This window comes from Camarhynchus parvulus, chromosome 6 (genome assembly GCF_901933205.1).
Source record: "Camarhynchus parvulus chromosome 6, STF_HiC, whole genome shotgun sequence".
Classification (NCBI taxonomy): Eukaryota; Metazoa; Chordata; class Aves; order Passeriformes; family Thraupidae; genus Camarhynchus; species Camarhynchus parvulus.
Genome location: NC_044576.1, coordinates 23124722 through 23152616, shown reverse-complemented (window position 1 = coordinate 23152616; position 27895 = coordinate 23124722). Strand labels below are relative to the sequence as shown.

At 40.2% G+C, this 27895-nt stretch overlaps 1 protein-coding gene across 2 annotated transcripts; it reads left to right on the top strand.

Moving 5' to 3' along the window:
- The first annotated feature begins 40 nt into the window (after positions 1–40).
- PCGF6 (polycomb group ring finger 6) lies at positions 41–21375 on the top strand. Of its 2 annotated transcripts, XM_030951631.1 has the most exons (10): positions 41–377; positions 1337–1436; positions 2693–2789; positions 3281–3336; positions 4222–4281; positions 4887–4995; positions 7019–7046; positions 7634–7732; positions 13804–13890; positions 19125–21375. In XM_030951631.1, exons 1-10 carry the CDS (start codon positions 75–77, stop codon positions 19173–19175), a joined length of 990 nt encoding a protein of 329 aa, XP_030807491.1. In that variant the 5' UTR covers positions 41–74; the 3' UTR covers positions 19176–21375. The 2 variants fall into 2 exon arrangements, with proteins under 2 accessions (XP_030807491.1, XP_030807492.1); XM_030951632.1 differs by lacking the exon at positions 13804–13890.
- The last annotated feature ends 6520 nt before the right edge of the window (positions 21376–27895 follow it).

The following is a 27895-nucleotide window of genomic DNA, read 5'->3' as shown; positions in this document are numbered from 1 at the left end:
CAGCGTGCCCCGCGGCGTTCCCACGCAGGCGCCCCGGGCCGCGGACCGACCCGTGCCAGCCCCGGTCTGTGGACATGGAGGGAGACACCGGATCCGGGGTCCCGGCGCTGTCGGGCGGGGATGCAGCGGGCGCGGGCCAGGGCCTGGGCCCGGCCGATGAGGACCAGGACATGGAGGGGGCCCCCAGCTGCTCGGGGTCGCGCTCCCACCCCTTCGAGTTCGAGCGGGGTCGCTCGGAGTCCAGCGGCGAGGAGGACGACGACGACGAAGACGACGAGGAAGAGGAGGTGGAGGAGGAGGAAGAGGAGATGGAGGGCGACACCAGGGCTCGGTTCGGAACGGATGATGGGGAGCTCGACTCGGACGACGACCGGGAGGTAAAGGGGGCGGGAGGGTGCCCGGGGCACGCCAGGCCCCGCTCCCGGCGTGCCCCGCGTGTGATAATGGACTTTTTATTATTTTTACTTTTTAAAAAAATTATTATTATTATTATTATTATTATTATTGTAATATTTATTTTATTATTACCCGAGTTCACTTCATCTGTCTCATTTAAGTAAGTGAAGCCCTTACAAACTCTCGGCGTGGCTGAGGGTGGTAGATAGCGGCACGTGGGCGAAATGAATGGTGCTATTGAGGGAAAGAAAACCCTTTACTCGGGCTTTGAGACGAGAGGAAACGTAAGAATTAATGTGTCACCTCTTTCAGACACATCTTAGATCGGCGCTGTTGAAGAAATTTGTTCTTTTTTGAAATAGTGTTATTCAGTGAGGAAAGCTGTTGTGGAACTACTTGTGTGTGTTCCTGGTGAATGTTCTTCATGACCAGGATTCGAAGCAGTGAAATTTCAGCCTTTGCTTCTATGTGTATTGTATATTTTATAACTGTGTGTACAAACAAGAGATGACTGTCTCTTGTCATACAAACTCTCTCTATATCTTGATTTGGGACTCCAGCTGAGCATTGCTGGGCATTTTCAAATAAAGATGTTGTTTGCCACCTGTATCCACTTCAAGCTTGCTGGCTTGTGATATTTTGTTAAAAGAGTTTATCAAAAAAAACTTTTCCCAAAATGATTGATTGTTTAAAGTTTTCTTTTTAGGTAAGATTCATGGAACAAATGTTGTCAAAAAGCTCAATTTAGAAGACTAGGCAAAAGTCTTTAAAAAATGAGCTCTACATGAGAAGCAACTGATCTGTTAGGAAAACCCACTCCTCTAACATACTGATCCCATTTTTTCCCATGGTTGTAAGGCTGTGGTATTTTGGAAGCTGCAATCAAGGAATTTCATGGCTTAGCCTGTGTATTCAAGCTCTCACTAATTTTTGTTTGCAGCGTATGATAAACCTCGCAGAGCTGACCCCCTACATCCTGTGTTCCATCTGCAAAGGTTACTTTATTGATGCTACAACTATAACAGAATGTCTGCACACCTGTAAGTATCTGTCAGTATTGTCTGCCTGAGGGTTTAGCTGCAAATTCAGACCAGTTCAGCTGTTGAAATGTTCTGTGTTCAGAAAAATAATTCTCTGTTTGAAGTGAACGTGTGTTGTGTTTATTCTGTTCCTTAAGCAAGATATATTCAATCAATCAATCATGAAGTCAGCTGTCCATATTAAGAAGGAAGATGATGTAGGAGAAGATGAAGCCCAAGTAAGACAAAAGCAGAGCTACTACATATATTTTCTTAATTTTTTTTTAAAGTAGGCTCCAGGAATTAGAGTGTATAAGTGAGAAAAGAAAGTTGAGTGGCTCTGCTTTTAATGGACTGGAAAGTTTCCTAAGCTGTTGTTGATGCGAGCTTGTAAATTCACAAAACCCCATAAGCTCCTGTGGAAGTCCCAGTTCAGATATAGAAACAGTGGTCTGCACCCATGGCACAGTTTGTCCATAATCTGATGAACGGAGCAGATGGGAAATGAATAACTGATTTCAATGTGCTTGTTATTTTTCTCCCTGGATCCTAGTGCCAGCAATTTTCCCAGTGCTAAAGAACTGTTTTCTCTCCAAACTAATAAAACACCTTCTGTGAAGCTGACTCTTTCAGCCACACCCATGCTCATACCTGAATCTGAGAATCCTGGTTTACTAATCTCCCAAACATTCATGCTGCATAGAGGGAAAACTTTCTCTCTCTTTTTTTTTTTCCCTTTTTTGGAGCACTACTCACTAGTTTGTTCTATAGCACAAAATATTCAGCACAGTTTGCAATTTACAGAGAGGAACAACTATTACTAAGGACAGCATAAAGTTGCAAATGCAGCTGTCGTGGTGTGTTAGAACTCTCCTGGTAAATGTTACAGAAAAGTTTCCTCTGTTTGGGCAGATGGGGAGCTGACTTGATAATAGGTTATTTTTTCTAGGTATTTCCACTTAATAGCATTTTTCCAGGTTTTTAAAGGACTTATAAAACACAATGAAAGTGGCAGAGTTATGATTTCTTGCCTTGTGTCTACTGAAAGTGTTTTTAGGGTGCTTTTCAGCAGTCAATATTCTGCCTTAGCCCTGCTCACGTCCTACATGCACATTGAACTCTCACCCATGCATCCATTGGATTTGGAGTGTTCAGTGACTTCATTTTGTCTCTGACAAATTTGGTATGGCAAGTCTGGGTGTATTTACCCCTTCTGCCTGAACAGATGGCACTGTGTAATGGACATGTGACTCCTGTGAGGTTTCTTTTCTTTACAGTTTGTAAAAGCTGCATTGTGAGACACTTCTACTATAGCAACAGATGCCCAAAGTGCAATATTGTTGTACATCAGACACAGCCCCTCTATAATATCAGGTAATAAATTGGTCCCATTTTTATAGATTTGCTACTTGCTTTTAAATGTTTTGTTCTACAGACTTATAGTGGTTTCCTATTTTAAACAAAGGAATGGTTGCAAGAAACACATTGTGTTCTTCACTAGTATGAGTTTCACTACAATAATTAAGATAAAAAGATTCTTTATTGTTTCATCTAGTTTGTATCCATTTCTAGGGTTTGTTACCCCTGCCCTGGGTATTTTTATGCATTTGCTCAGTTTTACTGGTGATACAAACACTTAACTATTTGGTTTGATTTCCTTTTAAGATGAAGACTTTTTGGCATGGTGTATTAATTAACTTAAAAAATTGAGTTTTAGTTTCTTGAGGTGTTCATGAAGGGTGGTGCTGTCACTCCATGTACATCCCATTTCAATGCTGTATTTGGCATCTTTATTACACTTTACTACAACCATTTTGTCTTGCACCAAAGACTTTTTTTTTTTGTTGTTCTTTCCTATTTCATAGACTGGACCGACAACTGCAAGATATAGTCTATAAATTAGTTGTCAATCTGGAGGAAAGTAAGTGCCTTTCTCTATAACATTGCCATCTAGTGATTGAAAAGAATAGAAAACAGAGTAATTCAAAGCCTTGTTTCTACTCTGGACTCTTCAAAATAGTTTTGTGATGTTTGGTTATAAGTTGTAATTAATTAACTGTGACAGCTGGCTTCTTTCTGGCTGCTAAATGCTATTGTGGTAGTGGTGTGTACCTTATCTCATGAAACACAGCTGTCACTGTATCCAGATAAACATGCAGATAATATTTCACAATTTGTTCCTCTTACTTTAGTAGAACTATATGGTATCATTCTATGTAAAAAGTTCACTTGCCTCTGGAGAAAAAAATGCCAAGACCAATTTTCTCAAATGCTTCTATCTTTTCCTCATTGCCATGTTACTTGACTGATTTTAGATGTGTTTACTGTCTCATTTATTTTCAACTTTGGGAGCCAATGATCCTTCACAGTCCCCCTCGATGGGCTGAGTGAAATACACAATCCAGTGGATATGTATGGACTATAGATGGTTTTGCTTTGATATGTAAAATATATATGTGTGTATAAAAATATGTGTATATACAAATATAGTATAAAAAGTACTGTGCTCTATGTGAACAGGTTATAAAATACCGTGTCGTGTCACAAGGCATGACAGCCAGAAGGATATTAGTTCTTGCTATTTCAGTATTATTTATGGCCACTTTCTCTGATTTTCTCCCAGTTTTTACTAACAAAATCTTAGTCTGGGTTTCTTAAGTGTCTGAGCCTCATGAAATACTAGTGATTGTGAAGGTCTGTAGAAACTTGGAAAGTTTTTGCTGCTCAAACCATTGAAAATTGGTCAATGAGAATGGATAATCTCAGCATATGAAACATTTCAACCTGTATTGTGCATTTTTTTCAGGAGAGAAAAAACAAATGCATGACTTCTACAAAGAAAGAGGATTAGAAGTGCCCAAACCAGGTGAGCTGTAATCACTTTAAGAAACACTGTTAAGAAAATATTTATCATGTAATTTATTCTTAAGGGCTTTCTTTAAAATAATAGTTCACAACCGAAGATGGAAGTACTACTGGAAATATGGGATTCCTAGTTATCTGGACATTGTAACTTGCCACAGATCTCAGATTACAAAAATAGATGAATTGACAACACTTAAACCCTGATCATTGTTGAATTATTTTAAACTACATATTTTGCTTACAACCAGGAAACATATATAAAATGTGCCTTAATGTTATTTTCTGGCTGTTAATAAGTAATAGACATTACAAAGGAGTAAAAAGGAGAGCTTCAAAGTCTGCTGAACAGTGGGGGACTGTTCTAATTATTTTGTGTCTTCCTATCAAACAAAGCTCATTGGAGAGTGCTGTGCTGAAAGCTATTAAAATTCTTATTCAGGTACACAGCACAGAATGTAGGAACAGCTGATTTAGTAATAAAAAAGAGGATGAATTGCATGGGCTTTTTTACCTGGTGAGCTATTCTGTTTTGCTCAGTGCATGCTAGTATCTCATTCAGCTTTTATTTCAAGTTATCTTTGCATTTTGGCTACTTGAATATTTTAGCTGTCCCACAGCCAGTTCCACCGAGCCGAGGAAGACCCCGAAAAGTTCTGGGCTCAGTGTTCCGGATCCCACCAGAACTTGACATTTCCATACTTCTGGAGTTTATTGGGTGAGTTGTGGGCAAATGTAAGAGCAACTGACTGACATGAGGGTGCTGCTAGCATGTGATGAACCATTAACTGGCTCTTGGTTTTCATTAAATGTGCATTTCTTCCATCTCAAATAGTAGTGGGGAACCAGTTTTAACTTACAGTGCAATAGTGACAGCCAGCTATGCACAGGTAGAGGATGCAGATAATTAAATGTTTAAGATGTATACTTCCTAGGAAGTATTGTTTTAAAATGTAGATGTGTTTTATTTTTAACAAAGTCGTGCAGTCTCAGTAAACTGAGCAGAGAAATCCCTGTCTGTTCCAGTCCCTGATCCCTGTGGGTGGCAGCACCGTTAATGCTGGATGTGCTCACAGGAACCAGTCAGTGACTTTCAAATAATAGAAGCTTTAACATTGTGAATCCATATACCTGCCTTAATGTCAGTTTTCATTTTCTTCATGCCTGACTTGCAGAAGTCAGTTTAGACCTCAAACCTAGTAAACTTCTATCTGCCTGAGAAACAAGATGACTTTTGAATCTGTCTGTTATATTTGGTTTTTTGGTAGTTTTATTTTAAATGTCCAGCATTGGCAGCTAAGCAGGTAATACTGTGCAAATATCATCTATACCATATGGAACTGTCCACTGTGGGTTTTTTGTTGTTTTTTTTATATGGAGGGAAGCACAGAATGTTTCTAACAAAAAAGATGATGTCTTAACACCATCTACTTTGTATTTTATTTTTTAATAAATAAAAAATACTTTTTTATTAAATAAATAAATATTTAATAATTTTTATTTATTAAATAAATGAATATTTATTTAATTATATTACTTTTTTTAACCTTTGATAATCTATATTGTTAAAATCAAAGAGATTATCTTGGCAATGAGAGATTAATAAAGCATTTTGGAGAAAGAAAACTTGGAATAGATCGGACCAGCCAAAAGAAATTGTTACCTTGAAAGTCTAACTGTCTACATTGTGTCTCTATGGGTTATAATGTGGTCACCAGTGGCTGTGGAACTGTATCAAAGAAAATGACAGCTGTAGTGGGAAAGCTTTCTTTATGTTTGTTTCTTAGTTCATGATAGATTTACTTAGTTTTGTCTGATACCTGGTACATATTTAGAGGTGGAGATAATCATAGTAACTTGAAGTGCCACTTTAATGTGTGGTCTGCACAAGTGTTATATTTGCTTGCTATAGCAAATGGATTCCTGATTTGTAGCAATGTTTGATTTTTTGCCCTCTCCAGTGCAATGAAAATGCTGCAGTGTTTCCTCTCTCATATGTACATGCTTGCTAATGCAATGCAAGAATAATGAAATGTTGTGTATTGGCCTTAATTAATTGAGAGATTTACGCATTGCGCTACAAGAAGGAGATAGGTGATCAATGACAGATCACATGCTCAGGCTCTGAAAATCAGTGAACCTTGGCTGAAGCCAGCTGGAAATTTGGTTATTTGCCATGTTTGTGTGTATTTCACATTCCAGAGAAACACATGCTGCTTTCCTGAGTTCCTAGACAGCATTAGCATTAATATTGTCATATGAACAGCCTGGAAGGCCAACATCCTGCCCAGGGAGCCCCTGAGGTGGTTGGGTGTGTTTTGTCAGTAACTTCTTAGGTACTGTTAAGGTTCCAAATATCAAGGATCATGAAGTGTGGAGGTTTAAGCAGCATCAATATTGCAACCTACTCCTATGAAAATTAGTGTTACGTTGTGTTTAAAAATGGCTTTAGGCTACATTGGGTTTTATTCACATTTTATGTAGAGAAACCTTGACATCCTAGATAACTGAATTTATAAGAAAAATGCAGAAATACAAAGGGTAGGAGAAAAAGATACATAAATTCAGTCCAATATTATTTTATGTATAGCAATTTAATGAAAGGAAGAGCCTCAGTTTGGAAAATAAGTTGGATATGCAAGACTCATAAATCAATAAGTCACTGTTATAATAAAGAGCTTGAGGATATTAATAACTTAAAATCTTAGCGATGTTGACTATTTACTCTTTTGTTTTTTCAGAGCTAATGAAGGCACAGGGAATTTTAAGGTACAAATATAATTACATTTTTTTCTTACAGTTTACTTCAGGAATAATTATAGCCTGAGTATATTTAGTTTAGTTTGGTTTTCTTATACTGAGTGCAGCTGAAGCTTTCATCAGAATAATAATAACCAATCTTGTATTACAGTGTATTTCAAACCTATTGTTGTATAACATCACACCTACCCAGCATTTTTTCTTCTTTTTATCCTCATATTTCACAGTATTTTTTTTCATCATCTTTTTTCATCTTCAGTATCCCCTCCTACCCTTTCTGTCTCGTATTTGCCCTTCTTTCTGCCTTGTTTATCCTGGGGTTTTTGGACCACACAGAACATAGGACTGTTTAAAACATTTAAAAATAATCAGTTGCTTATTAATTTTTAAATATTTTAACAGCATCTGAAGTCCTAATACATATTTTGTCTGTTCCCTATGAGGTAATCTGCAGGTAGATCAGGGAAGGGTTCAAAAATGTAAGCTGTTTCCCTGTTACTGGGCTGCTGCTTGAGTTTGGAATTTCTGAGGAATTAGTGCCAAAACCTTTGACTTTAACTTAACTTTAACTTAATATCTTTATTTATTCTGTGCAGCCTTTGGAAAAGAAGTTTGTGCGTGTTTCCGGGGAGGCAACAATTGGACATGTGGAGAAATTCCTCAGAAGAAAAATGGATCTAGACCCTGCTTGTCAGGTACATTCTTGTTGCAGCAGTCACAAGTTGTCTGTGCTTTGGACAGACATTTCCATTGTTCATTAGATTCTAAAAGTAATGTTAGAGTTTTTTAATACAGTAAGGATTAAAAAATTTAGTGTTTGCAATTTTGTGATCTGCAAGGAACAACTCTTCTAACTCATTTGCAACCTATTCAGATTTTCATAGTACTCTACTAGCTAGACAGAATTTCTAAAGTGCCTTGTAAAATTTCAGCCAAAGAAATTCAAAGCCAAGAGATTCTGTTGTTTCAAAGGTAAAACTAGACAGGAAAATGGGAATGTGGGAGCATGCAAAGGCATGATGCAAGCTGCTGCAAGGTGAATAATAGTAAAATTTAACTGAAGGCAAACAAGGGCTAAGAAAGAATTATACTATGGATGGATGTTTTGAAGTATGTATGAATGCAAATACAGACACTTTTCTCCAAATAAGTATTCAAAGGAGCAGAATATGGTACAAAAGAATATTGCTTCATATTTCTCAACCATTTTGAGAGGAACTGCTTGTCAAAACCAGTTTCCAATTCTTCAGTGTATTTCAGCAGCCATTCAGTTGGGAAAGTGCAAGAGTTCCGTAGTGTGTAAATAATTCTTAAAGCTGTCAGTTCCTGGAAGATCAAGCTGATGCTGTTGTGAACAGACAAATGGTAGAAGTTTAGTGCTGGGTTTGCAGTTAGGGCTGTTTTTATACAGCAGTAACTGTGGGACAATACAGAATGTCTGTGTGCCTCAGTAATGAGTGTTCATGCTGCTTACCTTTCCAGTGGTGAAAAATCAAATCAAATATAAATTATTCATCCTGCAGAGGAATCAATGTATTTTTATTTGCTGGTGTCCTCTCAGTGGGAGTCTAGCTTTTACATGGTGGTGACTTGATATTCTAAACAAATACAAGTATCCTCAAAATGAGGCTGGGGAGACTTCTTGCATTATTTAGTCGTTGTTTATTTGAGGGGAAGGAATTGTTTTGTTTGTTTGGATTTTCTTAAGGAGTACATCAGAATCTCAATTTTCAGGAATACTGAGCATCTGTCTTGTAAACTGCAGGTGTCCATCTTTCAAAATCACCCTGGGCCTGTGTGCTGGGTGTCTTTCAGATTGTAACATCTTAAGATCATCTGTTAGAGAACTTGAGATTTTTTCACTCATTAGTTACTTCCTACTTGGACTTTGCCAGACAGATACAATCTCCTTGGTTAAATGGTTAAATGTTACTAAATCTCAAAAGCTGATGATTTCATAGGTGTCCTTTCTCAAGATGTTCTTGGTGCTGAGCCAGTCACTCCTAACTCTGCTAGTATCTAGTTTGCCATTGTGTAAGGTGTAAGGCAGGATATTGGCTGGTTCTAATCCTTGGTCTCTTCTGTGCAAGCCCTGCCTGTTTGGAGGAAATGATAAATCTTCTTTTTCTACAAACAGATGCCTTGGCTGCCTTTTTTTCTCATCTTAAATGATGTGCTCCCCTTTTTTTTTTTTCAGCAAGTATTTTTTTGGTCATTAGAAACCTGTAGTTGATTTTTATGCCCCAAGTCATGACTGTTGTCTTGATATTTAGGCTCATCTTTAAAAAATTTGGAAATTCAGGAAACAAAGCTGGAAGTATTTCTTTCTAGCTTGAGTGATCATTTCTTTGTCATATGGGGACTAAGATTAAAGGAGTGAATGTACTGAGCTGTTATCTTCTCATGGTAGTACACAGAGCTGAAGCTGATGGTTTGTTGGTAAACATGCAGAAAGTGAAAGAGATGTCAGATATGTCATTGAGGATTAATAAGCCTAATGAATCATGTGTTCCTCCAGCTTCCCAGGATGGCTAATAAACTAAAACAAAATTAGGGAGAACCTGATTCTGAATTAGCACAAGCAGAAAAATTTAGAGAACTAGGTTACAAGCCATATGTGCAAAGAATTTAAATGTAGAAGATTCTTTGCTGCTTTTTTAGTTGAGTGGAAGTGTTGAGGACCGCAGTGGTTCATTTCCTGTCAGCTTTCCCAAAGTGTGTTAAAAAAGAAATAGATACTAACTTTGGACAGCAAGCTCTTCCTTTTAATATTACTTCTTTAGTCTTATTTTCCAGCTCTCTTAATTACCTAAAATTACTGATTTTTATATAAAATCTCTTGAGTTTGGTGTGTTTAGTGTGGGACTGGAGTCCAAGAATTTGGTTTCCTTGGGAAGCTTGGAAGTTTCTACATTTAGTACTACATTTATCTACAGAAAATTTATTGCAACAGAGTTGACTTGTGTCTTACTTCGGACTTTGAAAGATTTGACTGTAAGGAAGGCACAGAGTGTTTCCTCCTTTATCTCCTCAGAATATCAATTGCTTTTTTGGCTTTGTTACCGAAACTTCTGGTAAGGACACTAGGTGTGGTTGTTTTGTGAATGCAGTCAGTTCCTACTGAATATCAGCTGAGTTTGACAGTCTGCAAAAGTCCTGTTTGAGAATGTTTCAGTCATTCCCTGTTAGAGCTCATTTGGTGACCAAGTGATAGAACGTATGTTACTCACCCCCTGAACTCCTGGCTCTGCTTGGACATCTCTGACTTAATCTTTTCATGTGGAATTTGAGCTAATACTTGCCCTTCTTCATTGACCTGCACAAGTGCAATGGATTTAGGTTAATGAAAATGTGAAATAAGCCATCTGGCTCATGTGTGGCAGTATATATAGAAGTCTAAAAAGCAGTTTTGGAGCTGCCCTTGTTCTTTTTTTAATTCCAAGGCTTCAAATTGCTTTCAGACTTTTGTAATTGCATTTGCAAATGGATTATGATTTAAATTCCCTAGTTTATCTGAAGGTTAAGGCTTCATTTATTTTTATCTACCACTAGAGCTGGCAGACTGTAGTTTCCTGTTTCTGATGCTTTGTTTTGAACTCTGTGCTTTGGGCAACGACTAATTTTTCTGTATGAGTTTATGTATACTTCTAATGACAAGGCCTCTCTTGAATATTCTTGCTGGAATTTGTTGGGAGAGGGTGAAAATATTTTTTTAGAAACTGGAGTTGCCAGTAATAGATAAGTAGGGTAACATCTGATAGGAGCTAAATACAGGTTGTGGTGTTTGGAACCCAGTAGATTCTTGTCTTTGGCATCAGAAGTTTTCTTTAGAGTGTGATTTCCTTTGAGCTCCTCCTGCAACAGCAGTATTCCTTCCTGCTATTTCTTCTGTAAGGATGAGAGAAGCTGCTGAAGGACTTGCAGCTCAGCTGCTTGGAATCCATTAATGTGGCTGATGGAACAGAAATGTTCTGTTACCAGATGTGCATTCCTAAGAGTGTGTGAACTGCAGGCTGGGGGGACACTCGGAGATAGGACTCTGTGCTCATACACAGTGCAGTTGTTGATGCAGTTTCTTTTTGCCAGTCTTGGACCCTGGAATAAACGCATCCAGGGCCTCTGGAAAGTAAACAGCAGCTAGAGGAAATGGGAAATTCTGACAGCGTTTTAAATAACTGGCTCAAATACTCATGTCACTCTCTAAAACTTTGGTTTTTCCTTGTCTTTCCCTAGGTAGTATGAGTTCGTATAGAAAATATTGATTGAAGCCTACTGCTTTCTGGGCACATTCTCCCTTAGGATGAGTCTTATGTGAGGTGTCCCTTGCATGAACTTTCTCTATTTTTATATCTGTCTTACTTAGTGAGCATGAATTTATAATTGTCTGTTATGGTGGCTTTTAGAGAAATAGCTCTAATAGCAGACATGTCACCAAAAGAAAAGAAATGGCATAATGCAAAACCTACTTTAATAAGAATTTTAACAGAAATGATTGAGTATTCAGCAGATTCACTTTCATACTTCCTTTCAACAAACTGTCAAGCTGCAGTTACTGCTGTCTCAGGCAATCAGTAGTATTTGGCTTCAATTTTACCAGTCATTTGAAATTTTAGTAAATTCATAGCACTGGTGGTGCTGGTGCCTCTTTTGTAATGGAACATATAAATTCCTGTATGACACAAGGATTCCTCTGAGACACATTTCACAACTTATTTTTTGCATTGACCTGAGATTTATTTTTTCACTGTATGTTTTATTCTCTTGTCCTTATAGAAGAAGTGCTAGTATAACAATTAGCAGGCAGAATTTCAGGCTTTGGGGGTGGAATTAGGAGATTGAGCATTTGGTATTCAGAGAACTGTAATACCTTAAATGTGTGAAACTTGTCTCAATTTATTATTAGACACTGGCTCTTTAATGACTGCTGTTTGAAACTGGAGCAGCAGGTAAAACAGTGTACTTTCAAACAAGCCTTCTAATTCCGTTTTGAGAGATTCTCAGCAGCTGTGACTGTCTATTTGCATCCTCTATTGGTCAGACAGATTAGATTTTCTATTTCTGTAGAATATATAAAACATTTATGTGATATGTTTCATTGGGAGCACGATTGAGTTTTCAGTGCCTTATGCTATAAAACTTGTAGAAGTAAGCTTACAAGCAAAAGTAATTAAACTCATATGTCTGGAAAGCAAAGCAGTCATGTTTGTCTTCCTGCAGTAATAACTGTAGGAAGGTTAAAAATGCATGGAAGATAGCAGAAAGAACTGCAGACAGTTTTCCAAAAGGAAAATAAATACATTTTTGAGTACTATGTTAAATACATCAAGTGTTGATGTTAAGTATATGAGTATATATGGATCAATAGCTAGTCAGTATTTACTGTTATGTCCACAGAAATTTTCACTTCCTGGAAGCTAAAAGCAGAAGTGCTGCAAAGGAGTTTACATCTTCTGCACATTAAGAATCAAACACAAAGAGAGTATTCTGCATCATTCTTATACAATATTGGTGGTGCAGTAAATTAGTCTTTTTGAACCTCTGAGGAGTAAAATTTCTGCGTTCCCAAGTCTCAGAACTATGTGGTCTGCCAGCACAAATCTTACTAAATCTTTCCATGAAGAACAAGACAGAGGTAGTGGGTCAGCCTGCAGAAGAAGATAAATCTGGGGGAGTGGAACAGCTGCAGCACAGAGCACATCCTGTGGTGGATGGTGGCTGTATAAAGTAATACATCATGATACTGCAGTGTGCTCCCACTGCTGCAGGGGCAGAGCTTAGGCAGCTCCCTTGCAGAAAGCTGTGGGACTGCACATTGTCAATGCTCTTATCTTCAATTTTGAGGTCTTGTCAATTCATAGATGGGAGCACTCTCATTTCCTTATCTAGAAATTGCTCATAAGGAAAATGTAAGCAAGCTCCAGTTGGGAGAGAAAAACAGTGCTGTGTTAGCTGCTCTAATTTGGAATCTTAGAGACTGGATTTACATTATACACTGTAAATACATGGTAACTTTATAGAGAAGCCTATTTTCCATAATAATCAAGACAAGGAATTCAAAATACCTGATTAAGGTTTGTGTTTTCCACAAAATTACTGCTTTTGTGGGCAGTTACTAAACAAGTGCCTCCCATGGAATTGCAGGCACCACTGACAGAGTTCAGCTGCAGCAGAGGACAATGCATGGAATTGCTGAGAATGCCCTGCAGCTGCACCCAGGAATACTGACTGAGTGCATGCTGAAAGGGGACTGTCATGTAACTGCTGACAGTGGCATGCACCAAGATGCTCCTTTCTACTAAGGCACTTCTTCCACAGTATTTAGTGGAAATAGTCAGGTGTTTTCTCCCTCGAGATAAGAAGGAGGGTGGCAGTGGCTCTTTTTTTTGGTGGCACGAACAAGTTTCCCTCTTTTGCAACTGATGAATGATGGCAGATATTTGTGTAGTTGTTCTAATACGTGCTCTAAATACCCATTAAAGTCATCACAGCTATTACTAAAGAGCTTGTTTCAGTGGACACACCAAACAGAGTGAAACAATAAACTGTCCTCTCTGTTCAGCAGTGAGCCCAGGTCAGGGCCTTGAAAGGCTTTAGGGTGGTGCAGTAGTGCTGTGAATGCTAAATACATTTGGGCAACAGAGGCAAAGATGGCTTTAGTGTCTAACATGCTAGCATTGAACTCTGCTAATAAAATTGAAAGGGCTTGGATACTGTTTTGCTACTCCAAAGGCAAGTTAGCCTTAACCATGCTTGTGTTTTTTCCCAGGTGGATATAATATGTGGTGATCACCTGCTGGAGCACTATCAGACACTGAGGGAAATTCGTCAGGTCATAGGGGAGAGTGCAGTACAGGTATGTGGCAGCTGGGGATTTGTTCCAGGTTTTCTGTTTCAAAACAGAAGACCTCTCTTAAGCCCTCAGGTAGCACCAGCTTGTCTGAAGAAGTCACTAAGAAAAATCTCTCCAGTTTATGCAAAATCATTTTTATCTTGTAAGTAGAGTTGACAAAGTGCACCATGTTCTTCTTGGTTTCATGATGTTCTGGATATGAGAGTTTTGTGTTGGGTTCTGTTTTGGGGGTTTTCCCCCCCCCAAAACAAGTTGCTACCTTACCAATGATAAAGTGTACCAGTCATTCTTTCAATGAACATTCCTTGTTTTTCCTCTCTGGCAATTGCATCTCTGCAGGAAATTAGAAGACAAATCCCAAATTTTTGGGATCTTTGTGACTGTGGCTATCTTTGTGACTGGGTCAGGAGAATAAACTTGCTTATAAAAACACAAACCACAGATAGAGGGTAATGAATGCAGTAAATGTGCTTGATGCATATTGTATTGGCTCTGGTCACAGCATGAGTGTATGGCCAGCTATTTCTTGTTGATAACTTCCTGTCTTTAGTGTTGCTGACTTTGCAAATAAGAAAGCATTTTTTTAAAATTCTTTGTGAATCTTTTCAGAGCATTTTTAAAGAACCACACCATTTTAGAAGTACTGCAGAAACAATGAAGTACTCTGCCAAGTGCATCATTAGATAGAGATGTAAAATTGTGATATATGGTAAATTGTATCTTAATCTGAACTTAGTCTGAAAAGTTAATATTTAATACAGTAGGAAGAAATAGGATTAGATTGGTATTTTATTTGGAAAGCAATCCTAGGAGATACCAGAAGGGCTAAAATAGTAGCAAAATCAGTTCTCGCTTGTTTGTGCACGTACATGCACAAACATTTACATTTAAAATTTCTGCTGAGCTCTCTTATGCTACAGGAAGGCTTCTGTGTTGGAGGCAGGAAGTAAAAAGCTGAATTTGAGATATCTTGGACTTTGCATCATTTGTACCTGATTTGCATCACTAGGAGGGGTCCCAGAGTCAGGGCAGAGGTGTTTGGCTCATGTTAATATTGGCAAATGTTAAAATCTATGAGGCTTGTGCTGTTTCTGCAGTTGAAGGGAATAAATTCCACACCTAATGTCTTAGTTGAAGAAGAAGAAATGAAAGAAGAAATGAAATAAAGAAGAAATCAAAATGTAACCTAATCTAGTTTGGGGAGCAGGGGATGGAAAGTAGAGGAAGTGGGTACTGGTAACCAGCTTGTTTCTGATACTGAGTCATTGCAAGTAAATTCAGCAATCAGCACAAAGTGATGGAAGTGCTCTCTACTGAAAGCTTCAGTAAATGGCAGGGGATGATACATTTCTCAGTCCAGGGGTATAGTCACATGTATGGTTTTAGACTTGAGCTTAGCACGAAAGCTTTTCATATATGAGAAATGCTCTTGGGGGAGCACTTCAAGGAATACTGCAGCAGTTTCATTTCTTGTCAGAACTGGGTCTGCCTGATTGATGTTTGGTGATAAAGCACCAGTCAGCAGCTCCACAAAGAGAGCAGTTGCCTTAGGATGCATTCTCCAGTGATGTTTCAAATCTCATTTATTACCAAATCAGTATGCTAGCTGTTAATTCTCTCAAGGCTTCTCTATTGGACAAATAAATAGAAAAGAGACATCTTGGCTTATTGTGAAGTCTTGTTCTTTCATTGTCGCTTTCAACAGGAAATTTGAAAGACCAGGTTCATCTTTATTTTCTCTTCATATTGTTAGAAGATCTCTAAGGATTCCAAATAGTTACAGTAGTAGTGTTGCTTCTTTTTCCATATTGAAATAATTGTGACATTTTCATGCTTTTTAGTCTAACATAATTTTTTTTTTGAAATCAAGAGGATGCATTTCTACAATTTAAAAAACCTTGGAAAATATTTTTAGATAATTAGCCATGAAAAAATCCCAACAAATGGGTCAAGTCTAAAATGGTGAGGGTTGTTTGTTTCTCACCAGGATCTGAAATTCAGTGAGGGGCACAGTTGTCCTGGCCAGTCAAACTACAAGTACAGAGGAACATTTGATGAATTTTACATTAAACTCCAAGGGCATCTTGTGCCTTTGTAACTTTCCAGCCTTTCCAAATCAGTGCTGGAGTTTGGAATGTCCCTAACTGCTCTCACCAGAATGCTGAGACACTGTTCAATACTGCTGTTGTCATTTACAGGTTTCTGAGGTTCATTGTAGATGCTTCATGCAAAGAAAAAAGCTTCAGTAACTACTTCTGCAACAGAAAGTCATTTGGAGGAATAAACATTGGGCTCTTTTATTTAGATGAGTACAACCACTGTTAGAGGAGAAAAATAGCTGCTATTCTGAGTCACATTTTTCACTTGCAAGTTCATTCATGTCAGCAGTTATTCTTTTTGCTGGGAAAAGTGATTATAAAAATGCAGATAAGTTTCTCATTGGCAAATATATTAATTTTAATGTGCATTCTTTGGTAGCATTTGCAGCATCACATGTGTTGTGTGTGATTTATTGTTCTGAACCATAAACACTGTGGTGCTCCGAGTGGCTTTTACTTATGTTGAATGATTCTTAAGATTTGTTTGTGAAGATTTTGGGTGTTGTATTTCTTTTTCTTTTTTTTTCCTGCTCACTAGCACTGTATAATGATGCCTTAGAGCCTGAGTAAATGAAAGTCTCCTGGAAGTGCAAGCTAGCAGGATTTTAGCTCTTCTGGATACATTTCTGCCTTTCCAACAAGTGTGGGAAGACCAAATGTGATATGATCATAAAATAAATATTCCTGACACTGATCCCATAGTAACCTATTTGGGTTGTTTTAATTTGGGTAAATAGGCAACTAATTTTCGTTGAATATGAGCAATTAACATGTTCATTTCTGATAGTTGATAGAAGGCTAAAAAAGAATCAGGAATAAATCTTGTTTAATCTTGTAGATGTCAAGATATTTTGACATTTCTGAAATTGGCTTCCTAATTTGCTGAAAGTAGGATTTCTAGCTCTGTTTAGGGCAAAAACATAAAAAACTCACTGACAGAATTTATACAGTAAGAAACAACTTTGCTTTTTTAATTTTTTAAACAGTGTAAAACTTGTGGACTAAACTGCAAGGAGTGATCAAAGACACTTACAGAGACTTTTAAAGGCTCAATTTTGTTACCAGGCATCGAGATCTGCCTGTAATTATGGGTTTGATCAAGTAGCTGAGAAAGGAAGCTTGTTATTAACTAAAAGGGAATATAACTTCTTCCCAGTAGTACCTTCCTCCCCTCTGCTGCACAAATGCAACCTGATCCAAGCTGCTGGTTATTTTCACTTGTCTAAAACTGGGCCCTCTCAGAGTTCTGCATCACTGATGGATATAATGAGCTCACACATGGGAAACGCTAAAAGGAGTAGCTTCCTTGATGTCCTTGGCCCTTGGCACAGAGGTTTGGCAGATTATAATGGTCTCTTTGTAGCTCTCACCTTTTTGTAACCCAATGCTACTGTGCTGTTTTTTTGGTCTCCTGAGCTAGGCAGGAAGAACTGTGCTCTAATTTAATTACTGTGACCTTCTAGCACACATTTCCTATGGAAGTGTTTTACTCTTTGCTATGGGGTTATTGAATTTGGAAAGTGGGGCACTTCTTGTTGCTGCTGCTCTTAGAACATCAAAAGGGGTGTGTGCTTTGATGTTTTGGGCTGTCAGTTCCACTCTGAAATTTATAGTTGGGTGTAACAGGTGGGATCCTTTGCATTTTTTTTAGGTCAGGGTCACAAATGTGTGTCAAAGGACACTGGAGAGCTTTGCTTTTCTTTTGTGCCTGTCTGAGTTAGCCTTGAGATTTGTAATGGGCAGTGAGAGGTCATTCTCTGTTTGGACTTCCTTTTAATAACAGTATCTAGAGAAAGCAGCTGAACATAGATAGAAATGTGTAATCCTTTACAAGTGAATAATTACAGAGTAAGAAGTGCCAGTACTGGGGTAACTGTCAGCCTCTCTTTGTAGAAAAGGAATTGCAGTGAGTTTGGCCTTGGGTTTAACAGGGCTATTTCCTTTAAATGTCCTACTGCCAAATGTACCATTTCAAAATTATTTATCAAAGAATACATTGTAGCATTTTCTTCTTGTATAAATATTTCTTCCCTTTAAGAAACTGGAAAATAGAAGAAAAACTGGTTTTGACCACAATTTTTTCCCCAAAAATAAAGTTTTGAATGTGTCTTATTTTCTCTTTTGAAGGAACTAATGGGCACAAGGTATAAGTACCTTTGGGAAGGTATGACAACGTTTTCATGTGCCAAGAGGTTCCTGAGTAACCTCTTAGAACCTGTTCTGCCTTGCAATGCTGCTATCCCAATTTATGTTAGTCACCCAGTGAGCTAAAGCTCCTGTATCCTTTCAGGAATTAGCAATGAGTTCCTGGTTATTAACAGGGCAGGAAGATGAAGAAAAGTTAGTGAGTTGGTACTAATACATTCTCTTACAGCCTGTGTCTTAACAGGTAAAAACATCTGAAGCAAAATACAGTAAAAATCCTAACACATCAGTTGGTACTAATGTAGTTCTCTCTTCACAAAAGAACTTTTTTTGAAGTCCATATAAGTAGGTGTAATGCAATGTCAGATTCCCAGTGGCTCTGTGGTGGAAGCAGACTAAGTGCTAGGTCTTTCAGCAGCTGCCTGTGATTTAAGTGACATAAGTAAGACTGGTGACTCAGAAGTGTCCTGTTTCACAGGTGAAGGGATTTTTTATTATGTCAAGCAGTCTTTGAAGAGGAGAAACATGAGTTAATAAAGTAATCGTTTTTCATTTGGAGTTTTTTTAATCCAATGCATTTATTACTTAATAACTGTATATAGTGGTAGCCTGGACTCTTGTGCTACAACTTTTGGCAGCACTTTCTAGAACTGCTTAGTGGATTACATTTTTTTCTGCTCCACAATGCCATGTGGAAATCAGCACAACTTGTAAACAAGAGCCTGATAATGCCATTATAACTTTATTATAAAAGCACTACCAGATTTTATCTTTTTTTTTAACACACTTTTCCATCTCAAAGAGGAGAGGGGAATACAATTATTTGCCTTGATGCTTCAAAGTTTGCATTCTCCATATAGAAGGGACACAGTATAAACTGGTGAGATTGTTCCTGGGGTCCTGCCATGCAGCAGCTGTACCAGCTGGTGACAGAAACGCCACGGGGAGAAGGGAAGGTGCTATTGTGAGTCAGCTTCTTTCTGTTCTCTCTAGGATGGTCTACTTGTACTGCACTATGGCCTGGTGGTGTCTCCACTAACTTAAAGGTGTCTGGAATATCAGAAGGCAAAAGGATCTGAAGTCATGGAGCTTCTTCAGTGCTGTTTCTCACCAAAGAAGCCGTCGCATTTCCTGTGGCAGGAAGCGAGTGAAAGGAACCACCACTCACTGCTGTGTGCTTGTAATGTAACGTCTGACTTCACCACTGTAAAAAATTGCAGCTTCTCTAAGTACAGCTGTAGATGTTGCTATGCTTCATGTTACTGATTACTGTCTTCAAATTTCACTCAGCTCAGGGAAATTAAATGCTCCAAGTAGCTAATTTTTTTACTTTCTAAAACCACAAGATTTCGCAGGGTGAACAGCCTTTTTTTCCTCTAAGCTCTGAGATTTCTCTGGCTGTCTAAGTGTCTAGCTAGAACAGTGCTCTCAGGGATGATCTTCAATGAGCAGTATGATTTGTTTTGGGAAAGAGACAGTCATTTGCCTAAAAAATATACTGTGATCATCTGTCTTTGGATGTGATTTGGGGAGAGGAAGGAAACTTCAGAAATGCAGACCAAAATAGGTAGAAAATAATGCAGCATAAGCATTGTTTTTTGAGAAGTAGCATTAAATTTGTTGTTTTTCTTGAAGAAAGACAATTTTGTTTGCACTGGAAATATATTTGCTGGTAGTTTGGCTTATACCAAATGGTGGATCATGCATCTCTAGTCTGAATGGAGATGAGCTGGCTGTAAGCTGGTTAAACTATGCATGAAAAAAAAATAAAAGTAGCACCTCTTTCTACCTGCTTGCTGTATATAAAGTAATCACTGTCAATCTGCTATCATGTAAAATCTGTCAGCTGACTTGTCTTGACTGTCAGACGCATAAATCCATTCACTTTAGCACATACCTTTCCAGCAGCTGTGAAAATGGTCACTTTTCCCACTCTTTCTAAGGTGTTTTAGTGCATTGTAGTGGAGATCAGGGTTAAATAATGTAATACCTGCCTGTTACTACCAGATTCACAGAAGACATTAGGTGACTTTAATTTTAACATGTTAAAATTAGGTTTGGTGACAACTGTAACACTTCAAATTTTCTTCTGTTTGAAGAAGCATTTGTGCAACATTAAGGACCAGAGGGCTCTGTGTGTTATGGTCATGCTGCATGCTGGGTCATCAGTGTGGGGATTCATTAAAGCTTCCATTAGGCACCAGGCTGCTTCCCTCCCCTACAGTCAGTGCAGGGAAAGGGAAGAGATTCCTTTGTAAGGCATTTCAGAGCACCTAAGTTACAGAACCATAGAACTGTTAGGGTTGGACAGGCCTCTGGAGATCATCCAGTCCAACCTCCCTGCCAAGGCAGGGTCACCCAGAGCAGGAGACACAGGAATGTGTCCAGGTGGGTTTGGAATGTCTCCAGAGAGGGAGACTCCACATCCTCCTTGGGCAGCCTGTTCAGTGCTCTGCCACCCTCAATGTAGAGAATTTCCTTCTTCTTCCAGTCCTCCTTTCTTTCTTTCAGTCAGCTGGTGAGACAGCAGCAGCAACTGAGCTAAGTGCAGGGGTGAGGGTTTGATTGAGCTGTCCAGGGGTTCTGGAGTCTGGGGACACCTGAGCAGCGGCCCCAAGCTCCATCCAGGCCTGGAAGCCCTTGGCAGCCAGTCAGGCATGGAGGGGACATTACCAGGAGCAGCGAGGGACATTTGGGTGTCCCTAAGGAGCAGAACAACCCCTCATGGCCTCTGCTGGACCCTCTCCTGGAGCTCCTTGTCCTTCTTGCACTGAGGATCCCAGAACTGGGCACAGCACTTCAGATGTGGCCTTGTCAGGGCTGAGTAGAGGGGTAGGATCACTTCCCTTGACCTGCTGGCCACACTCTTCCCAAAGCACTACCAGATTCCATTGGCCCTCCTGGCTGTAAGGGCTCAAATGTGTTTGTTCACTGTCAGCCAAAGAGGACTGGCATCCTTTGTCTAACGAAAGCTTTCACGAATCCTCCCTCAGGTCTTTACACTAAACATTGTTTTGTCTGTGAAGGTGGCACCATAAGAAAAAAAAATTTTGTTTGAATTAACTCTCATGATGCTTCTAAATATGTAACAAAAAGCCTTTTTAGCTACAAACTCCTATTTTACCTTTAAAGTTTGTATAAAAGTAGTGTTTAAAATGCAGCAGAAAATGAGATTATTTTGTAAACACCTCGTGAGTTATGTTAATAAAAGATTATATATTGTAACAGTAAAATAAACTTTATTTTAGCCAATTTAAAATTGAGCTCTTGTGTTTCTATGCCATGTTTCCTATGTCAGCCTCAGAATTATAGTTGATGATAGTGAAATTGCTGAATGTGCTCTGAGGTTGTTAGAATGACAAATTTCAATTAAGAGGCTGAATGGTGAAGGGTAATTCAATACCAGAGTCTCCACTGGAGCTAAGTGTGGTATTGTTAGCTGGAATAACATGAAATCTCTGGGATTCTTCTTTTACTGAGGATTTTAGTGAGAAATAGCTCAGTAAAGAAGTCAGGATGATTTTTCCACAGAAATACAGGAGAAATAATCGTGTGTAGTTAAAGGACCCCTTTGTTGATCAACAAGAACATCTTTTTGTGAAAGCGACCTCTCAGTTATTGTCTCTCATGTTTGTGGCTGTTGTTCTCGAGTCCCTGTGAACTGAATCTTTCTCTGCCACTGGAATCAAGGCATCTGGTTCAAATACTCAATATTGCCCCTTCCTTTTCCAGTATCATGCAGGGGTTTGTTTTCAAATGTATAGCTCTGTGCTAAAACATCGTTATCAGTATAGTCACATTTTACATTGCAAATTCACCCTTAACCCTGGCTTGAATTTCACATCTACAGAAGGGCTCATGTGCAGAGTTAAACAGCTGTATAGAAGCTGATATTTAATTCAAATTAATGTCATTCTAGGATGCATTTGACTTGCATGGCCCCAAGAGGGCTGTGCTGCCACTGGCACTAATGTCAGTGTCAAATTCTGCTTTTCAAAAACAAAAGGGCCTCCTGGATATCTTCAAAGGATTTTCCTGTAGGGTAAATCACATTCCAGCTAAAATGCTGAAGGCCAACACTCCCTTCTTCACCCTTTTGGTGGCTTAATGAGGAGGATTGAAGGCCTGTAGCCTGTGGTATTTTTGATATGAATGCTTAGTGACCTGTTATTTCCCTTTTGTCCACTTCTCTCTATTTCTTCCTCACCTGCCTTCAGAAAGTATATTTTTAGCATAGTTTTCCTGGCTGAACATCCTGCTTTCTTTCACCTGAAGGCACTGATTTGTTCCTCCTCTCCAGTGCTGCAGGTCCCCTGGGGCACATCCTGTGCAGCAGGGTGACCTTTAGCTATTGCCAAGGCTGAGCTGAGGCTCTGTGGTTTCCTGCATAATCAGCCTGCTTGCTGTAAAATGTGCCAATCTTCTTTCAGCTCTCCTGCTGCTGTTTTATTTCTGTTGGTCTCCTTTTAACCTTGGCTTGCCTCCAGCCACTTTTGGTCCTGATGATAGAGGAGCATCTGTAACAGGCCGTCTATGGGATGGCATCTCTGCCCTCGTGGGAGATGAGCCAGCCTTGTGCTCTGGAAGTGAGGGAAGGTGTGCTTGGACTCATTCATTATTTTACAGACACTATTGTTTCTTTATTTGATAATTCTTGTTTTCCTTTCTCATTGTCTTCTTAACAGCATCATGGCTAACACAGATCCTTATTAAATACTGCTTATAAATGCAGCATAATTCTGAGTTCTGTACAGACCTGCTAATTCCCAGCAAGAGGACATGATGAGCCTTAGTTTCCAGATTTCTTATAAATGCAGAATCAAGCTATAATCAAGTTGTGAGTGGAGTCACACTGGTTACATTCTGCCTGTTTTCTTTGTGTTCAGGTTCAGTGTAAGAAGAAGAAGATAAGGTGCAAGAGGCTGCTGAAATGTGCAGCTGAGCCCTCTAAGCAGAGGGGACCTGCAATGGCCAGGGACAGCTGTCATTTATGTCCTGAACACAACAGTGCACCCAGCCTGGCTCTGCACTGCCACCAGACTGTGGCACACATGAGCCAGGGGAGCTCTTACAGCTTATTTCTGTAGATGTTAAACAACCGAAGAGTTTTATTGAAAAACCATTCAAGCTTGTCTAATACTAGTCCATGTTGAATTTATTTTCAGGGAATCATTAATCATTTATGTGCAATGACTTACATTAATACATTTTTCACAGTCACTAGCAAAATTACATCCCTGGCATTTCTGGTTTTACTTTTTATCAGTGTGGAATATCATTAGTATGAAATTTGTGGTCAATACAAATGAGTGGAGGGATTCATTCTATTAAGAGGTATAGGATTTTTTATGTATTGCATGCCTTTCTTTTAAAGGGTTGTCTCCATGAATCTTTTAAAATACTCAATAGAATGCACCAAGGGCCAGCCTGAGTGTTTAGGTTCTTTAAAATGTGCCTTTTAGGCTGTCATAAATATCTGCTGAGAGATGGAGAAGTGTTGCAAATGGTGCATTCTCTTCACTTCTGCTTTTTATTTGGGTTTTCTACCTTGTGGTTCTTCTGTAACACTAATTAGTTCAGCAGAAAGAGAAGCGAGGTGGCCACAAATGGAATTTTACCATGTAATCTTTAAGAGACCCTTGTTGAATGAGCCAGAGGATATTTACATTGACTGAGGTTTCAGAATGTTGCCATAGATACAGGTTTAATCCCTGGACAGGTCAAATTTTATTATTTTTGAGACAGAAATGGTAATCACATCTGAGGTGAAATGCAATATTGATTAGCTGCCCTGCAACTGCAGAATTCTTGCTGGAGCTGTTGCCATCTTTACTGGGTTTGGATTTAATGTTAAACAGTGCATTTGTGTCAAATACAGCAGTGATCTGCAAAAGAAGTGTTTCCCAAAGAGGAAAAGAAAACTTGAATTTTTTAATTGTGTAGTAAAAGTCTATTTGGAAATGGAAGCTTAAAATGTCTGTTTTCTTCCAAAGGAAACATCAACAGTAGAAAAGTGCGTGGTGTAGACTTGGCAAAGATTGAGAAAAATTGTGTGTTCCTGTGAGAGCTACTTTGGAGCCCCTGGTGTTGAGGCATCCATAACCTCTGTCCTCTGAAAGGATTTTCTGGTGTCCACTAGGGGAAGCTCAGCTTCTCAGTCCATGAGGATGTGCCACCTGTGTACCTGAGAGCCTGAAACTGAGAGGGTTTGGTACCTTTGAGACTTCCAATGCTCTCAAATGTGGCTGAAGTTAAGCTGATGAGCATAAGGAATGATATGGGGAGGATGTAGGGGCTAAAGAGGACATGGAGTCACAGTATGATCCTATAATCCTTGCTTCCTTAAGAATCTAGCCTTAATGTTCTGGCTTACTGAATCATTTTGGCTTGCTGCAGGCATTCTTATTCATACATCTCTCAGGTCTCATTGGTAGACTAGGAATTTGCTAATGAGGTGTCATATCTGCGGCTTAGGGCTTCTTTTTTTGTTTGTTTTCTTTTTTTGCAATTCCATTGAAAATTCACTTAAACAGAATGATGTTCTGAGCCTCATTGCAAACCATGTTTTTCAGTCTGATCTCAGCCTTTCCAAATGGCATCTCCAAACAGCTTTTTCTTACAGACCACACTTGGGTCTGCATGTGCATCATCTCAGGGGATGACTACGTGTCTGTCAGAGCATTTACAAGGCTGCTCTGGACATTGGAGAGCCAAGAACTTGTTTCTCCTTGTGCTCTCTGGCATGCAGGCAGGCAGCAGCTGCCTCTCCATCCAAAGGCAAAGGAGCAGAGTGACCCTGCTGTGCTAGGAATGGACTTTGGGCCTCTGTTGTTTTGGAACTGATACAGCACCTCAAGAACTTTGCTGCCATCAGCAAGTGACTGTGTACCAGGGGCTCTGGAATTGCACTCTGGCATTTCAGGGCATTTCCCTGCTGTCTAAGCAAATGTTTAGCATGGACACTGTTCCTTCTTCATGTTATGCTTTATGTCAGTTCTGGCCAGCACAATGTCTGCTTTAAAAAGGATGTAATTGCTTGTCACAGAGTGGCAGGCTCATCTCTGGTTGAGCTGGGTTTTGGATGAAGACCCCTGCACAGTCTGTAGGAGTGCTTTCCCCCTGACTCCCAGCTCTGCAGCCCTTTAGCTCAGCTGGAAGAGCTGGAATAGACCAGGGTCAATGAAAATTCTCCCACCCCACCCCAAGCCACGCCCTGTTTGCAGTTGTGCTGCATTTGCCAAGGAATCCTTATTCCCACAGGCCTCTGAAGTCTTGCACGAATGAGCTGGCGCTGCTTGTGCTATTTTGACATAAACTCTGCTTCCAAGTGTCAAACCCCGGTGATGGGGACATTTGATCATTCAGAAACATCTGTTTGGCTGCTGTGTTAGGGCTCTGTGTGGGTCACTCACTGCAGGAAGAAGCTCTTTATTCCTTAAAGAGGTGTCTGTGCCAAGAGCTGGCAAAGAGAGAGTTGGCTGGACCCAGCCAAAGGTACCGGAAGAGACTCTGCTGTGAATTGCTTATTGATTCCTTCTTGCTGAATGACAGAATTCTTCCTCGCTCTGGAAAAGGAGATGTTTGCATTCCTGCCAAAGGGAAATTGGGGTTTGTGGGTATTTTTTTTTCTTTGGCTGCTTTTTCTTTGGCTTACTTTTTAATGAATTGCAGCATCTAGATAAGCGTCATTAGCAAAACTTCTCCGTGTGCAGCAGCTTTGTCTGTTTTCAAGGAGCTCTACATCTCCACTGCATGGGCTAGCATCTACATCCAGGGAAAAAAAACAAACAGCCAGGCCAGTGGTGGGAGTTTGTCTCACTGTGTGGAACTCACATTCTCCCCAGCATAAAGATGAAGGAAAGGCAGTATCATGGAGAAATAGCTGCACTCTGCTGCTTCCTGAGCTGATGGTGCAGTCCGTATCCACAGCTGCCTTTTATCCATGAGGACCAGGTTTTATAGAGGTATAAATCTTTCAGGATCTGCAGTGTGACTCATTCCTTCCCTCTGGCAGCCTGGGTGTTTAACCCAGTAAGAAAAATAGGACCACAAAGGAGGATTTATTGTCCTGTTCTAGCTTATGGTTTCACTGTAGAAGCCTTCTGGTGCATATAAGCAGGCAGGTAAAGGGAGGCACTCTGAAAAAGATAGCACTGGGAAAGGAGGCCTGGGTGGTGATAGAGGTCAGCATTGGCAACATATTCAGCCAGGCCTGTTTCTCTTTGCTGTCATTTTTCTTCTCATAAAGTAAAGGAGAGTGTAGATATGGGCCTCTCTGCCTATTGTCCCTCTGTCACCTCTGGAGTTTAACACCATGAGACAGCACCAAACTGCTGCAGAGCTCCAGAAATGCAGGAAATCTCTGGGCTGGCCCTCGCACTGCAGCGATTTTCCAAAATAGTTTCTTGTCCTTCCCGCAGCTCCTCTGTCCTGCTCCACCACTGCAGACCCTTCACACTGATATCACCAATGTAAAATTCCCAGCTTCATTATTAGCATCCAGTTAGCTGAGCAAGCAGGAATTGTGACTGAGGATTGTGCTGGGAACAAAGGACAGGTCAGGCTGCTTGTGCTCAAGGGACAGAAAGCACCAGTGCTGGAGAGTGTTTGAGATTCAGAGTACATTTCATTAGCTGTACAGTCACATCTGCTTTTTATTCCCCCTATGGACTGGGAGAAATACTGTGTGTTTGCATTTCCTAACTGACAGCTCAGCCAGGAGATATTTGGACATTTCTTAATCTTGTTTTATGTGCCAGCGCCTTGGACTTAACTCTGCAGGTGCTGGCTCCCCCAGGCTCGGCCTGAGCACCCCAAGTTGCTCTGTGCTGTTCTGCTGGGGGCTGCTGGTGAGCTGCACTGCTCCAGCCATGCCCTGGGACCCCTCCCCTGCCTCTGGAAGAGCCTCTTGCTTCACCCACCTGCAGGGCCGCCCTGCCTAGGGCTGTCACCCCACAGTGAGCAGCTTGTCCATGGTCCCCAGGGTTACCAGTGTGACAGGATCAAGGTGTAGCCATGCTGCTCCTGGCCTGCAGCTCTGGTGGAGAAGCCTGTGACTGTCACACTGTGTCCCTGGGGCTCTGGGGCAGATTGCCACGACATGGTGCAACAAAGCAGGAATGGAAAGGCAACAGGACAGTGTGCTCTGGCATGGCCACCCAGCAGGAAGCTGCCTGTGCTTTTTCCCTCTACAGGCACATCTCAAGCAGAATGTGTGCATCTTCCAAATATAAACCACTGCTGGTCACAGCATTTGTAACTACTGGGTTTACCTGGGAGGTGGGTGCACCCTCTGCTCTTCTTCTGCTCTTGTGTAATTCACTTTATCTTCAGTTGTGCAGGCAAAGCACAAGGCTTTTTCTAACCCCCAAGCACACAGGCAGTGTGGAGAGGAAATGACAGGTACCTTGGGACTGAACTGTCAGGGATGTGATGCAAATCACAGCCTCAGAGTCCATTTCCTGAGCAAATGAGGGTGCACTTGGCCGTGGCAGACCTTGATCCCTCAGCCAGCTGGCCATGAACTCTTCCACACAGCAAGGCCACCAGGACAGGCACCTGGGGTGAGCCCCAGACATGCTCCACTGCCATCAGTGGGTCCAGCCTTACCTTGCAACCCCAGCAGGAGGGGTTGGCAGCTGGACCCCAAGCCCAAGTTCTTTGCAGGGGCCCAGAGGGACTGCTGGGCATGGAACCAGCCAAGGGCCAGACACCGACGTGCGTTCCCAAGATGACGCAGCAGCAAAGACAACAAAACAGATCAG